The sequence below is a fragment of the Acinonyx jubatus genome, chromosome D4 (genome assembly GCF_027475565.1).
Source record: "Acinonyx jubatus isolate Ajub_Pintada_27869175 chromosome D4, VMU_Ajub_asm_v1.0, whole genome shotgun sequence".
Lineage (NCBI taxonomy): Eukaryota > Metazoa > Chordata > Mammalia > Carnivora > Felidae > Acinonyx > Acinonyx jubatus.
In genome coordinates, this window is record NC_069391.1 from 53,044,076 (window position 1) to 53,059,065 (window position 14,990).

Here is a 14,990-nt window from a genome sequence, read left to right on the forward strand (position 1 = left end):
TAAGGAAATTGTTGCGACTTAGATTTGTTACTCTGTGTCCTAGAACAGAGCTTTATTTACAATACATAACAGAGAAACAGGTGTGCAAAGTATTTTCTTAAACTTCCTCTACGCAAGACCTTTAAGAGATTACCAACAAAAAGAAAGAAAAGAACTAATCTGAGCAATGTAAAAAAAAAAAAAAAAAAAAAAATCAATAGACCAGAGATTAAAATGTGAAGGACCATTAAAGAAAAAAAAAAAAAGACACTTGGGGCGCCTGGGTGACTCAGTCGGTGAAGCATCTGACATCAGCTCAGGTCATGATCTTGTGGTTTGTGAATTCGAGTCCCGAATCGCATCAGGCTCTGTGCTGACAGCTCAGAGCATGGAGCCTGCTTCGGATTCTGTGTGTGTCTCTCTCTCTGCCCCTCCCCTGCTTGTGCTCAGTCTCTCTCTCAAAAATAAACACTTAAAAAACAAACAAACAAACAAACACTTGAGTAGAAAATACTGGCACTAATCTTATACATACATTTTTAAAATGCACTCCATTATTTAACTACTATAGTCCAGAAACAAATGTTATAGCAAAACATACTACGTTTTAGACATATGCTTTTAAAAGAGATTTAAATATCCTGGCCCAATTCTCCCAGACTTCTCACATACTAAGCCACCTAAGATAATGTTCAAAATTCTTGCTTATTGGTTGGAATAAAGATTCTCCTTTCCTCAACTACAAGAACTGCCACTCACTGATTTTTTCTTCTACAATCACCAGTGGAATACATGCCAAATAGCTGTCAAAAAGAGGATTATAACTGAAGGACCAATTTTCAATGTTGTCAGGTGGGACAAAGGCATGAGGTGAACAGAGAAAATAATCTGACAAAATGCTGAGAACTGGTGAGGGTGGGTAATGGGTACATTAGGACTCATCGTAACATTTCCTGTGAGCATGTTCAGAATTTTCCAAGCCACCAGACTACTCAAGAAAAAAGAGGACTCGGGGCGCCTGGGTGGCTCAGTCGGTTGGGCAGCCGACTATAGCTCAGGTCGTGATCTTGTGGTCTGTGAGCTTGAGCCCCACATCGGGCTCTGCACTAACAGTTCGGAGCCTGGAGCCTGCTTTTGATTCTGTGTCTCCCTCTCTCTCTGACTCTTCCCTGCTTGCTGTCTCTCTCTCAAAAATAATAAACATCAAAAAAAAAAAAAAAAAAAAAGAAAAAAGAAAGAAGAAAGAGGACTCACATAAACAGAAAAAAAAATTCCAAAGCAAAACTTTAAAAAATCCCAAACCATAAAACATAAATGCCAACTGGTGACCTAAAAATCTTTCCACGGGCCAAATGTTAGTATCTGCAAAATTTCACTTATTTTTGAGGTCACTTTCCAAAGCATAGCTGGAAAATATTTAAAAGAGGACTATGGGTCAGCGGGCCTCCCCACTTGGAAAGAGCTGGGAAGACATCAGCCCTGATGGACAAACACGACAAACGAGCCAAGGCTGGTTAAAAACACTCTCTGGGGTTCCTGGAGCTAAAACGAATTCGCATATTGGACTTGAGCTCCTTTGAGCACTGACGACACGGTTGCAAGGAGAATGAATTCAGATTTTGCTTATTAAACTTACAAACTACAGTTCCACCTGTTTTTGGGTTTTTTTGGTTCTGTTTTTTGGGGCTTTTTTGGTAGGGTTGAGAAAACCCTACAAGAGACTTCTGCTCTGCACACAGCCTGGAACTTCAACCTGTTTCTCTTTAATGTTTACTTCCAAGAGCACCAAGATGTCAAATGTGAAGAAACCAATGATCTTAAACCCATTTTCAACGTGACTAAATTTAAGTGAGATCTGCGTGTGAGTCACGATGCTGGTCTCCTTGCCAATCACTGAAAAGACTGGGACACAGCAGCCTTGTGGGGCAGAGAGAAATCAAACAGCGTCAGCCTATAATTCTAGGCACCATACGGCCAAAAGAAATGGTGCCGGAGTGGCCAAGAGAGGGACGGTCAGGAAAAATTTTATGTAGTAAGTGAGTTTGGGGGCACCTGGGTGGATCGGTCGGTTGAATGTCCGACTTCAGCTCCGGTCATGATTTCCCCATTCAGAAGTTCAAGCCCTGCAGCTGGCTGTCCCCTGTCAGCGGAGAGCCTGCTTCGGATCCTCTGTCCCCCGCTCTTTGCCCCTCCCATGCCTGCGTGCTCTCTCTCATAAACAAATAAATATTAAAAAAGAAAGAAAGAAGGAAAATCAAATGCACATGATATCCTGAAATCTAAGTAAAGAAAATGTGGCAAGGAAGAAGGACTATTCGGTTGTGTCTTATGTCGATGAGCTGTCAAAAAAGGTGAGAACGAAGTCTCCGGTGACATCAGTAAAAGTGATTTTTGAGGACTGGTAGGGAACAAAAGTGAGTGCAAGCCAAAGTGGTGGCAGAAAAAGAGAAAACAATGAATTCAGGTACGATTACTAACTCATTATTACTACCTGCTATGAGTCAGTGTGCTGAGAAGGAAGTAGAACGATGAGGTGGTGGCTAGAGGGAGCTGCACGGTCAAGAAGAGGGTTTGGACGGGAGATCCGATGGCACACCTGTAACGATGGGGGAGATGCCAGGATGGCACAACCATGGCGTGACGGCAAGCAGCTGGAGGACATGGAATCCCAAGGCAGGGAGCGGCAGGCTTACTCCAGCCACCGTCACAGGTGGGAAGGCAGGGCTCACGGGCAGACGGGTAGAGGGGTAAATGCAGGTGAGGGGTGATGGAAAATGCCTTTCTGGTAACTTTATTTTCTCAGTGAAACAAACAGCAAGGGTTTCAGCTGACGGTAAGTCATGAGGAAAAGATGCCAGCAGTTTCAGAATGAAAGAAACAATGCTCCTAGAAGGCGGTAGAGTGAGTCGCTACAGAAATGCAATACAATGCCAGGCAGCAGTGAGGCTAAGTGGAAATGTCCAGGAGGCAATTAAAATAATGGTCTGAGATGAAATCAAATGAAGTGAAATGATAAAATAAAAGAAAATAAAAATAAAAATAAAAGAAATGATGTGGAAATCAGGAGAGAACATGGCTAGAAGACAGAGACACTAACAAAGGTTAGAGTCCACTTAAAACCATGAACACTGGGGAAAGACCAGGAGAATTTAGAAGAACCAAGATGAAACCTGGGTTATAACAACATTTATCTGGCTGGTGGCACAGGAACCAGCAAAAATAGTGATTATGATGGTTCGTGTCCAAACTCCATGTCCGTTCTAGTTGACCCAAATATCTTTTTCTGACCTACAGGAGATGCTGCCCCTTTCAAGGGGGCCAGTAAACCTGAGGGCTTCTACCAGAGCTGTACCAAGTAACAGAAGGAGTTCAAGTCTGCCCACCAATGGAATTCACAAGGACCTACTACTTTACTGGCCAAACAATCCCTTCTGAAACTTTGTGGGTGGCTGGTCTACCACTTTGACCCTTTCCATCCTTACCCAATGGGTTATGTAGAGTTTCTCTGTCCTTTTGAGAGCACCTCCGTGGGAAACACCGATACAGACCAACATCAGTTGGTATCTATATCCCTGCTTGGTGCCGGTGCTTGGACTGACAGAACCTTCTATGGGTGATGGGGCTCTCAGGTGGTGGGGGCAGTTATGACAGACTGAAATTCAGAGTTTGAAAGAGGAAACAGTGAACAGTGAATTCAACCGGCACAGTGAGGAAAAGTTGTATGAACATGGAGAAGAGGTTAGACAACAGGTGGTCCCTACGGCCTTAAAAGGAAGGGTGTATACTGAAGGGTTAAAGGGGAGCTGAAGGGGAGATAAGGAAATCAAAATTGAGCATAGTCTCATTGAAGACAAAGAAGGGAAGAGATAGGCTTGATGGAGTGGCAGAGAAGAAGAAAGCATTTACTGGAAGATTTACTAGCAGCCTTGTAATATCACTACTTACTTAGATGATGATGATCATCATCATGATTTCTTCTTATTTTATGAGGGTTAAAACAACAAAAACAACAACAAAAACCATCTTACTTTGCTTATGTGCTCAGGAGCTTGATCAGGAGTGTTGCTGAATTCACCACCAATCTGGAGGTCACTGACACAACAAATTGAATCCCTCAGTTCCGTGAGCTTTTGACTGCCCAATACCAGCATCGTCTGGTATGGTTTGTGTTCTTTGTGCTGAAAGTCAAATGGTAGATAAGTAAGTGTCCACTTAGAGACAAAGCAATTAAACAATAAATCCTGTCCTGACCAGATCTCAATGAAGTTACTGGTTTTCTTAAAGTTATCCTCATAACTTAGTGTTCTGTGTTCTCTCGGTTTCTGTACTGGCCTATTTGGAACCCATTAATCACAGGTCCCAACTAATGGCCACAATTGTTTACCTCTCCCCTGTGATTCACACCCTGTTCTCTGAAACCACCTCCTTGGTTTAACCCTCACACACCAAGCCAGTATTTCCCATCCTAAATCAATGTAAGGTCAGGGAGCGGACCACTAGGGATAGCCCCTGCACCCCAGAGCCCACCAGAATTATCCAAACTAGCCAATCCCAAACTGTTTGCCCTGCCCTGCCCAGCCTTTCCCATGGAAACCTTAATAAAGGCTGTCACCTCTGGCTTCTCCCCACTCCTTCTGCCTCCTGAATTCACTGGTGCTTCCCCCTGTGGCCCTGCATCTTGGCATACTCGCTCCTCTCAAGAAATGTAAGTAATAAAAGTCTCCTTTCAATGGCATTGGCCTCCAGTGTGGTCACTCAGTCACGTCCGTAAGTTAAAATCACAAGGGCATGATTGAGACACCTGGTGAAAGGTCTGAATGTTTGTGTCCGCCCCCAATTCAGGCGCTGGAATCCTAACGCCCAAGTGATAGTGTTAGGAGGCTAGGTCTTTGGGGAGTGATCAGGTCATGAAGGTTAAGCCCTCATGAATGGAATTAGTGCTCTTATAAAAGATCCCACAGAGCTCCCGAGCCCCTTCCGCCACATGAGAAGTCTGAGACCTGGATGAGGGCTCTCACCTGACCATGCTGGCCCCAGAACTGTGATAGATAAGTTGCTCTTTATAAGCCACTCAGTAAGTGATATTTTGTTAAAGGAGCCAAAAGGGACTAAGACACTTGGCAATGAACTTTTTTAGTTTAAGGTAAAGTTATAATCAAAAGGCTATTAAAATGACATTAGCAAGAAGAACCTCTGGCATATAACTTCATCTAGCAGCACTGTGTTTTAAAATATCCTGGAAGTTACCTCACTGAAGTCAAGCAATCTTTATACTCTCATGTTACAGACCCCAGAGGTTCAGGCTTATTGGTTTGGTTTGATTGGTAACTTCAGAACCTAATCAAACAAGGTAATTAGTACTAACTATATCCCAGATGCTTCATTAGTAAGTCAAAAGTACATTCAAAAGTACAACTCATGTAGAGTAATATTGCAAGCAAACCTTATCAAAGTGTATGACTCATCTATTTTGGGAATCCAGAATACACACACTCTGAGGGGAGAGGTCAAGGTGGCAGAGCGGCATGGAAGTTCTCTGCTTCTCTCATCCCTCAAATGCAGCTAGATCAGCATCAAACCATTTTGCACACCTAGAAAACTGATCTGAGGATTAACACAACAACCTGCATAACTTGAGCCACAGAACTCGGCAGGTACACGGCATAGAGATGTGAAGTGGGGCAGACAGAAGCCACAGAGGGCAGGGAGCTATATTTGTGGAGAACAGAGAAAGGGGGAAGAGTCCAGGAAATACACTCTCCCAGAATGTAGCTGGAGAGAAAGAAAGAGTGGCAACACCCACAACTGACTTAACAAGAAAGGGAGAGAGGAGAAAGGAGACGGTTTCAATTCCATCAGGACTCATAAACAAGGGAGGACAGCATCAGAAATCTCGCAGCCCATTACTTGGTGGTGCTCTGGTGGGAAGGGTGAATCCTCAGGAGCAGGCAGAAAAGTCAGAGGGGTCCTTAGGCCACACAGGCAGAAGCAGTTCCCCTGCGAGGAGGGCATTTGGCAGAGGTCTCCGGCCTCCCCACAGGCAAAGGTCCCAGTGGACCCCAGAGAGCATAACTGCTGACACTGGAACAAAGACGCCAGGGTGTGGTGAAACCTGGCGCTGGTGATGTGTTGTGATTTACCGTAATCCCTGAAATGCTGCTGCTATACAATCGTGAGGAATTTTTCTGGGGCGGGCTGGCACCTGGCCACAGTCTCTGGGCATCTGCAGCAGCGTGCTTGTGTGAATGTTCCTGAGGGGTGGGCCGGCACCTGGCCATTGCTCCATGAGATCCTCCTCTAGAGGGTCGTAGAGGACCGGAGTACCTGCCGGTCCAAGCCGCAGGGCTCTCAGAGGGAGGGGTTTGGAAAACAGCCCTATTGGAGATAAAATTTGGGAGGAAGGCGCCGCTTGCAAGGCTGACAGCTTGGACACAGATAGTGTAGAAGCAGGGAGTGGACAGAGGCTGGAGACAAAGGAGGGGTGCTTAACTGCCAGTTGGTGAGAGCACAGAGTTCCTGAGTCAGAAACTGGGAAGCTGGGCATTCCATTTCACCTCTCCCGCGCAAGCACATACATTCGTATATGCGCCACAACGATCCACCCCAGCAAGCTAAGCAGCACCACCTAGTGGAGAACAGAGCCGTTAACCAAGCCCAAAAGGACAACCACAGGACTCTCCTCCTGCTTAGTGTATGGATTATAAAGTGGTTCATAGTTTGACCTCTAAGGGAAACTAGATGTAATTTCATTCTGTTCATTGGTCCATCTATTTGTGTTTTTTTGTTGTATTGGTTTGGTATTTGTAATTTCTTTTTTTGTCTTCTTATTCTGGGATACAGAAAAAGTTTTTATTTTCCATTTTTATGTGAAATTAAAATTTTTTTCTACTATATTTATTTTTTAATTTACTTTTCTATTCTACTTTACCTTCAATTCATTTTATTCTATTTTATTTATTTTTAATTTTGAAACATTTTCTCACTTTTTCGTTTCTCTTATTTCCCTTTTTTCTCTATTCACTCAAGCTTCTTTCAACAAGCAGATGAAAACATACCTAGGATCTAGCTTCCTTTATTTGATTTTTTGTGTTGTTTTTAATATTTTTATTTCATTAACTTTTTCTTCCTCCAAAATGACAAAATGAAGGAACTCACCCCAAAAGAAAGAACAGGAAGGAAAGACAGCCAGAGACTTACTCAACACAGATATAAGCAAGAGTCTGAACTAGAATTTAGAATCACGATAATGAGAATACCAGCTGAGGTTGAAAAAAACAATTCCTTTCTACAGAGACAAAAGAAGTAAAATCTAGTCAGAGTGAAATTAAAAACGCTATAATTGAGATGTGATCTTGAATGGATACCACAGCGGCAGGGATGAATGAAGCACAGCAGCAAATCAGCCAATCAGTAGAATTACACATAATAATGAAGAAGAAAAAAAAAGGAAAACTAAGGCTAAAGAGCACAAGATAAGAATCAGAGAACTCAGTGACTCACTAAAAAGGAGTAACATCGGAATCATAGGAGTCCCAAAAGATGAAGAAAGAGAAAAAGGGATAGGAGATTTAGGTGAGCAAATCATAGCAGAAAACTTTCCTAACCTGGGAACAGAGAACTTCCATTAGATTCAACAAAAACTGACCATCAACAAGGCATATCATAGTCAAATTCACAAAATACACAGATAAGGAAAGAATTATGAAAGCAGCAAGGGAAAAAAAGTCCTTCACTTACAAGGGAGGACAGATCAGGTTTGCAGCAGACCTATCCACAGAATCTTGGCAGGCCAGAAAAGAGTGAAAAGATATATTCAATGTGCTGAATCAGAAAAATATGCAGCCAAGAACTCTTTATCCAGCAAGCCAGTCATTCAAAATAGAAGGAGAGATAAAAGAGTTTCCCAGACAAACAAAAAGTTAAGGAGTTCGTGACCACTAACCCAGCCCTGCAAGGAATTCTAAGGGGGACTCTCTGAGGGGAGAAAAGAAATAACAAAAAAGACCAAAAGCAACAAAGACTAGAAAGGACCAGAGAACACCACCAGAAACTCCAACTCTACAGGCAACACAATGGCAATAAATTCAGATTTTTCAATATTCAATCTAAATGTCAATGGACTAAACACTCCAATCAAACGGCACAGGATAACAGAATGGATAAGAAAACAAAATCCATCTATGTGCTGTTAACAAGAGACTCACTTTAGACCTAACAACACCTTCAGATTGGAAGTAAGGGGTTGAAGAACCATCTATCATGCTAATGGTCACCAAAAGAAGGTGGGAGTAGCCACACTTGTATGAGACAACCTAGATTTTAAAATAAAGAATGTAACAAGAGATGAAGGATACTGTATCATAATTAAGGAGTCTACCCACCAAGAAGAACTAATAATTGTAAACATTTATGCCCCCAATGTGAAACACCCAAATATATAAATCCATTAATCACAAACATAAAGAAACTCACTCAGGGGTGCCTGGGTAGTGCAGTCAGTTAAACATCCAACTTTGGCTCAGGTCATGATCTCATGGTTTGTGAGTTCGAGCCCCACATCAGGCTCTATGATGACAGCTCAAAGCCTGGAACCTGCTTCAGATTCCGTGTCTCTTTCTCTTTCTGCCCCTCCCCCGCTTGAGCTTTGTCTCTCTCTCTCTCTCTCTCTCTCTCTCTCTCTCTCTCTCTCTCAAAAATAAACATTAAAAAAAGGAAAAAAAAAAACCTCATCGATAATACCGTAATGGTAGGGGGCTTTAACACCCCACTTACAACAATGGACAAATCATCTAAGCAGAAAATCAACAAGGAAACAATGGCTTTGAATGACACACTGGACCAAATGGACTTAACAGATATATTCAGAATATTTCATCCTAAGCAGCAGAACATACATTCTTCTCCAATGCACATGGAACATTCTGCAGAACAGACCACATACTGGGACACAAATCAACCCTCAACACGTGCAAAATGATCAAGATCATACTGTGCATATGTTCAGACCACAATGCTATGAAACTCGAAATCAACCACGGGAAAAAATTTGGAAAGGCAATGAATACTTGGAGACTAAAGAACATCCTACTAAAGAATGAATGGGCTAACCAAAAAGTTAAAGAGGAAATTAAAAAGTACATGGAAGCCAATGAAAAGGATAACACCATAGCCCAAAACTTGTGGGATGCAGTAAAGCCAGTCATAAAAGGAAGTATATTAGCAATCCAGGACCTCCTAAAGAAGGAAGAAAGGTCTCAGATACACAACCTAACCTTACAACTTAAAAAGCTGGAAAAAGCACAGCAAGTAAGACCCCAAACCAGCAGAGGACAGGAAATAATAACGATTAGAACAGAAACCAATTCTATTGAAACCGAAAAAAACAGTAGAACAGATCAATGAAACCAGGAGACAGTTCTTTGAAAGAATTAACAAAATTAATAAACCACTAGCCAGTTTGATCAAAAAGAAAAAGGACCCAAATAAATAAAATCAAGAATGAAAGAGAAGAGATCACAACCAACACAGCAGAAATAAAAACAATAGAGAATGTTATGAACAATTATATGCCAATAAAATGGGCAATGTGGAGGAAATCAACAAATTCCTAGAAACATATACACTACCAAAACTGAAACAGGAAGAAATAGAAAATTTGAACAAACCCATAAACAGTAAAGAAATTGAATTAGTAACCAAAATTCTCCCCAAAAAACAAGAGTCTAGGGCCAAATGGCTTTCCAGGGGAATTCTACAAAACATTTAATGAAGAGTTAACCCTATTCTTTTGAAACTGTTCCAAAATATAGAAATGGGAGGAAAACTTCCAAACTCATTCTATGAGGCCAGCATTACCTTGATTCCAAAACCAGAAAGACCCCACCAGAAAGGAGAACTACAGACCAATTTCCCTGATGAACATGGATGTAAAAATTCTCAACAAGATACTAGCCAACTGGATCCAACCATACATTAAAAGAATTATTCACCGTGATCAAGTGGGATTTACACCTGGGATGCAGGGCTAGTTCAACATCTGCAAATAAATCAATGTGGTACCTCACATTAATAAAAGAAAGGACAAGAGCCACACGATCCTCTCAATAGATGCAGAGAAAGCATTTGACAAAACACGACATCCTTCATAAAAACCCTCAAGAAGGTAGGGGCAGAGGATCACACCTCAAGATCATAAAGCCATATACGAAAGACCACTGATATCATCCTCAATGGGGAAAAACTGAGAGCTTTCCCCCTAAGGTCAGGAACAAGACAGGGATGTCCACTCTCTCCACTGGTATTCAACATAGTATTGCAAGTCCTAGCCTCAGCAATCAGACAACAAAAAGAAATTAAAGGCATCTAAATTGGCAAGGAGGAAGTCACACTTTCACTTTTCACAGATGACATGATACTCTATATGGAAAACCGAAAAGATTCCACCAAAAAAACCTGCTAGAACTGATCCATGAATTCAGCAAGTTGCAAGATATTAAATCAATGCACAGAAATCGGTTGCCAATAATGATGTAGCAGAAAGAGAAATAATCAAGGAATCGATCCCATGTACTGTTGCACCAAAAACCATAAAATACCTAGAAATACACCAAACCAAAGAGGTGAAAAATTTATACACTAAAAACTACAGAAAGTGTATGAAAGAAACTGAAGAAGACACAAAAAAATGGAAAATTATTCCATGCTACGGGTTGGAAGAACAAATACTGTCAAAATGTTGATACTACCCAAAGCAATCTACATAGTCAATGCAATCTACATAGTCAATGCAATCCCTATCAAAATAGCAGCAGCATTCTTCATAGAGCCAGAACAAACAATCCTAAAATCTGTATGGAACCAGAAAAGACCCCAAACAGCCAAAGCCATCCTGAAAATGAAAACCAAAGCTGGAGGCATCACAATTCCGGACTTCAAGGTGTATTACAAAGCTGTAATCATCAAGACAGAATGGTACTGGCACAAAAACAGACATATATATCAATGGAACAGAATAGAAAACCCTGAAATGGAGCCACAAACATACGGCCACAATGTTTGACAAAGCAGAACAGAATATCCAAAGGAATAAAGACAGTCTCTTCAGCAAATGGTGCTGGGAAAACTGGACAGCGACACGCAGAAGAATGCACCTGAATCACTTTCTTACAAAATGCATGAAAGACCTAAACGTAAGACAAGAAGCCATCAAAATCCTAGAGGAGAAAACAGGCAAAAGTCTCTTTGACTTAGCCCGCAGAAACTTCTTACTCAACACATCTCTGGAGGCAAGGGAAACAAAAGCAAAAATGAACTAATGGGACCTCATCAAGGTAAAAATCTTCTGCACGACAAAGGAAACATTCAGCAAAACTAAAAGGCAACCGATGGAATGAGAGAAGATATTTGCAGATGACTTATCAGATAAAGGGTCAGTATTCAAAATCTATAGAGAACTTCTCAAACTCAACACCCCAAAAACAAATAATCCTGTGAGATAGGGCAAAAGACATGAACAGACACTTTTCCGAAGAAGACATCCAGATGGCTAACAGACACATGAAAAAATGCTTGTCACTCATCATCAGGGAAATACAAATGAAAACCACCATGAGATACAACCTCACACCTGTCAGAAGGGCTAACATCAACAACTCAGACAACAACAGATGTTGGCCAGGATGCGGAGAAAGAGGCTCTCTTTTGCATTGTTGGTGGGAATGCAAACTGGTGCAGCCACTCTGGAAAACAGGATGGAGGTTCCTCAAAAAATTAAAAACAGAACTACCCTACGACCCAGCAATGGCACTACTAGGTATTTATCCAAAGGATACAGGTGTGCTGTTTCGAAAGGGCACATGCACCCCAATGTTTATAGCAGCGCAATTGACAATAGCCAAAGTAAGGAAAGAGCCCAAATGTCCATTGACAGATGAATGGATAAAGAAGATATGATGTGTGTGTGTACACACACACACACACACACACACACACACACACACACTGGAGTATTACTCAGAAATCAAAAAGAATGAAATCTCACCATTTGCAACAAGGTGGATGGAATGAGAGTGTATTATGCTAAGCGAAATTAGAGAAAGTCAATTATCATATGACTTCACTCATATATGGAATCTAAGACACAAAACAGATGACTATAAGGGAAGGGAAGCAAAAATAATATAAAAACAAGGGAGGGACAGAACACAAGAGACTCTTAGAGAACAAACTGAGGGTTGCTGGAGGGGTTGCGGGGGGGGGGGGTGGGCTAAATGGGCAAGGGGCATTAAGGAACACACTTGTTGGGATGAGCACTGGGTGTTACACACAGGGACTGGAATCTACTGGAATCTACTACTGAAATCATTAAGGCACTATATGCTACCTAACTTGGATGTAATTTTAAAAACCAATAAATAGAGAAAGAAAATTAAAAAGAGGTAACTCAAAACTCCAGAAATCAGAAAGGAGACTCACACCATCGTCCTTAGCCAAGATCCCTGGTCATATTCCACCAGTGTCCTTGGCTCACTTCCCTACTATGGTCACAAAAAAGTCAAAACTTCACAGCTTTCTACCCAAATACATCTCGTGTGCTTACTACTAAAACCTAATAAATGTCTGTATTCTGATACTACAAAAATTAAAAAAAAACACAAAACTAAAAAAACAACTCCCTCAATAATTCATATAATTAGAATCACTGAAGATTTGCATATACTTTCAGTTGCTTCCAGTGCAGCAATTAGGTATACATTCCAGTGTTATAACTGTAATCCTCTTAAGAGATTATTTGAAATTTGACCTTATTTATGATAATTCTTATTAAAACAAGAAACCAAGGATATAGGCAGGATGTCCGATAAAGCAGCATATGTTTCATTTATTTTGAGCCCTAAGGATTGTGACTCTTCAAATAATGAAACCCTTTGACAAAAGTCAACCATATTATCTGCAAAATTCAAAAGATTTTACTACTGACCTTATGAAATATAACGGGGTACAAGATATTCACAGATAGGATAAGCTCCCCCTCTTCAACCATGTCTGCTGGGTTTTCAGGCTTTTTTCCTATGGCATGTGACTCCTGAAGGAGAAAAACAAGTAAGAGACCTTAAAAATCAGACACTGTGACATAGGTAAGAGGCAGTATGGAACAACAGCCATCAGCAAGAGCTTGAGTCAGACGGCCCTGAGTCTGACTCTTAATTTTACTTCAAGAAAATTGTTAAAAATCTCTCTAGGCTTTAGTTTCCTCTTCCGTAAAAAACCAGAAAATACTCAATTTATAGAAGTATTGCTGGGAGTGTGTACATAAAGCATCTGACAATGTTTGGCACTAAGTGCTTAGCCACTGATGATAAAACAGGAGCTATCAACGAATGTTGGTACAACACTGGCATTTACAGTTGCTAACACTTTTACATACCCCCTCTCATATCACTATGAACGCTTATTTGACAGATTATGCACAGAGGTTCAGATTTAATCATGGTAAATCAGCAAGTTAAGATGCAAATACACATCTATTTAGCTCTAAAACCAACACTGTCTTGCTTTTTACAACATTATCACATCTTTAATACCTTACACCCTCTATTATGTGTGTGCGGTAACTACAGAATAGAGGCCATCAGGGTGGACTAGTTAAGAAGTACAAAAATAAGTACACGTACAAATATAAGAGGGAGTGATGTTAAACAAAATGGCATAGTAGGCAGCTCTGGGGGTCAGTCCTTCCACCAAAGCAACCAATAAGATGGAGAGAGACCGGAATTAACTATTTTGGAACTCTGGAAAGTGATTGGTCAGTTACATCCACCAGGGAAGCGTCTCATGAGAAAACAAGCCACTGATCTTTCACAAGTAAGCACAGGGTACAAACCAGCTCCCATCCCCATTCCTTAGCTCCACTGCAGGTGTGGAAATAGTGGCCTGTGTTCCTGGAACAGATGGCTGATGTCATATGACAAGCTGTGGGGACCCTGTTCTCCCAAAACTAGGTGTTTTGGTTGGTCTGGTGATGGCCTGATGCCCACACTAGCGTTGGTGTTGAGCCTCCTGCCAGCAGTGGCTTCCCACAGCAGCGGCTACTAGAACATTTAGAGACAGGGCCTTCCCCCCCCCCCCCCCATTTGTGGAGGCAGACATTTAAGGAAATCTTCAACAGGTCACCGGCTGCCCACAGAGGTAATGAAACAGAAATATCCATAAACACACACAACAAGGAATACACACATTGAGAAAAGTTTGGAAAAGTCATAGATAGCTCCAACCCTCAACAAGTAAAAAATTACACTCAGAATGTCCAGGTAACCATAAAAACTTATAAAGCACACACACACAAAAAACAAGAAAATATGTCACATTCAAAGGAAAAAAAAGAATCTGACAAAAACCATCCTTGAGGAAGCCCAGATATTGACATTACTGGTCAAAAATGTTAGATCAACAGTCTTTTAAATGCACTCAATAAGCTAAAAGAAACCCCAAACAACTAAAGGAAATCAGGTTCCTCAGTAAGATTAACAGGTATTTTCTCACAGAAACCATGGAGATAAGGGACTAGGACAACATATTTTAAAACATGAGAGAGAGAGAGAGAGAGAGAGAGAGAGAGAGAGAGAGAGAGAAAGGAAAACAAAAACCATTAAGCAAGAATTCTATACCTGGCAAATATCCTTCAATAATGAAAGAAAAATTAAGGACATTTTCAGATTAAAAAAAAAAAGAAAGATGAAGGAGTTCATTGCTAGTAGACTTGCCATATAGAAATGCTAAAGAGAAAGAGAGAGAGAGAGAGAGAGAGAGAGAAAGAGAAGTAGGGCTCACCCGAAGTGGGACTCGTGTTCACCTGATGCGGGCTCGAGCCCACCCGAAGTGGGGTTCATGCTCACCTGATGTGGGACTCGAACTCATGAACCGCAAGCAAGACCATGACCTGAAATCAGATGCTTAATGACTGAGCCACCCAGGTGCCCACACTTAATCAAATTTTAAAACTTTTGCGTATC

The 14,990-nt window shown here is 41.3% G+C and overlaps 1 protein-coding gene across 4 annotated transcripts in view; it reads right to left on the reverse strand.

The window, feature by feature from the left end:
• The window catches only part of SNAPC3 (small nuclear RNA activating complex polypeptide 3), a 70,600-nt gene that overhangs the window by 35,742 nt on the left and 19,868 nt on the right, over nucleotides 1–14,990 (reverse strand). For 3 of the 4 annotated variants that reach the window (XM_053205082.1, XM_053205083.1, XM_053205085.1), the window contains exons 4-5: nucleotides 12,959–13,063; nucleotides 4,008–4,157 (exon numbers count right to left, since the gene is read on the reverse strand). In XM_053205082.1, the coding sequence (XP_053061057.1) occupies nucleotides 4,008–4,157; nucleotides 12,959–13,063 (255 nt within the window). The remainder of the gene's footprint in view (nucleotides 1–4,007; nucleotides 4,158–12,958; nucleotides 13,064–14,990) is intronic. The other variant, XM_053205084.1, reaches the window with a different exon arrangement.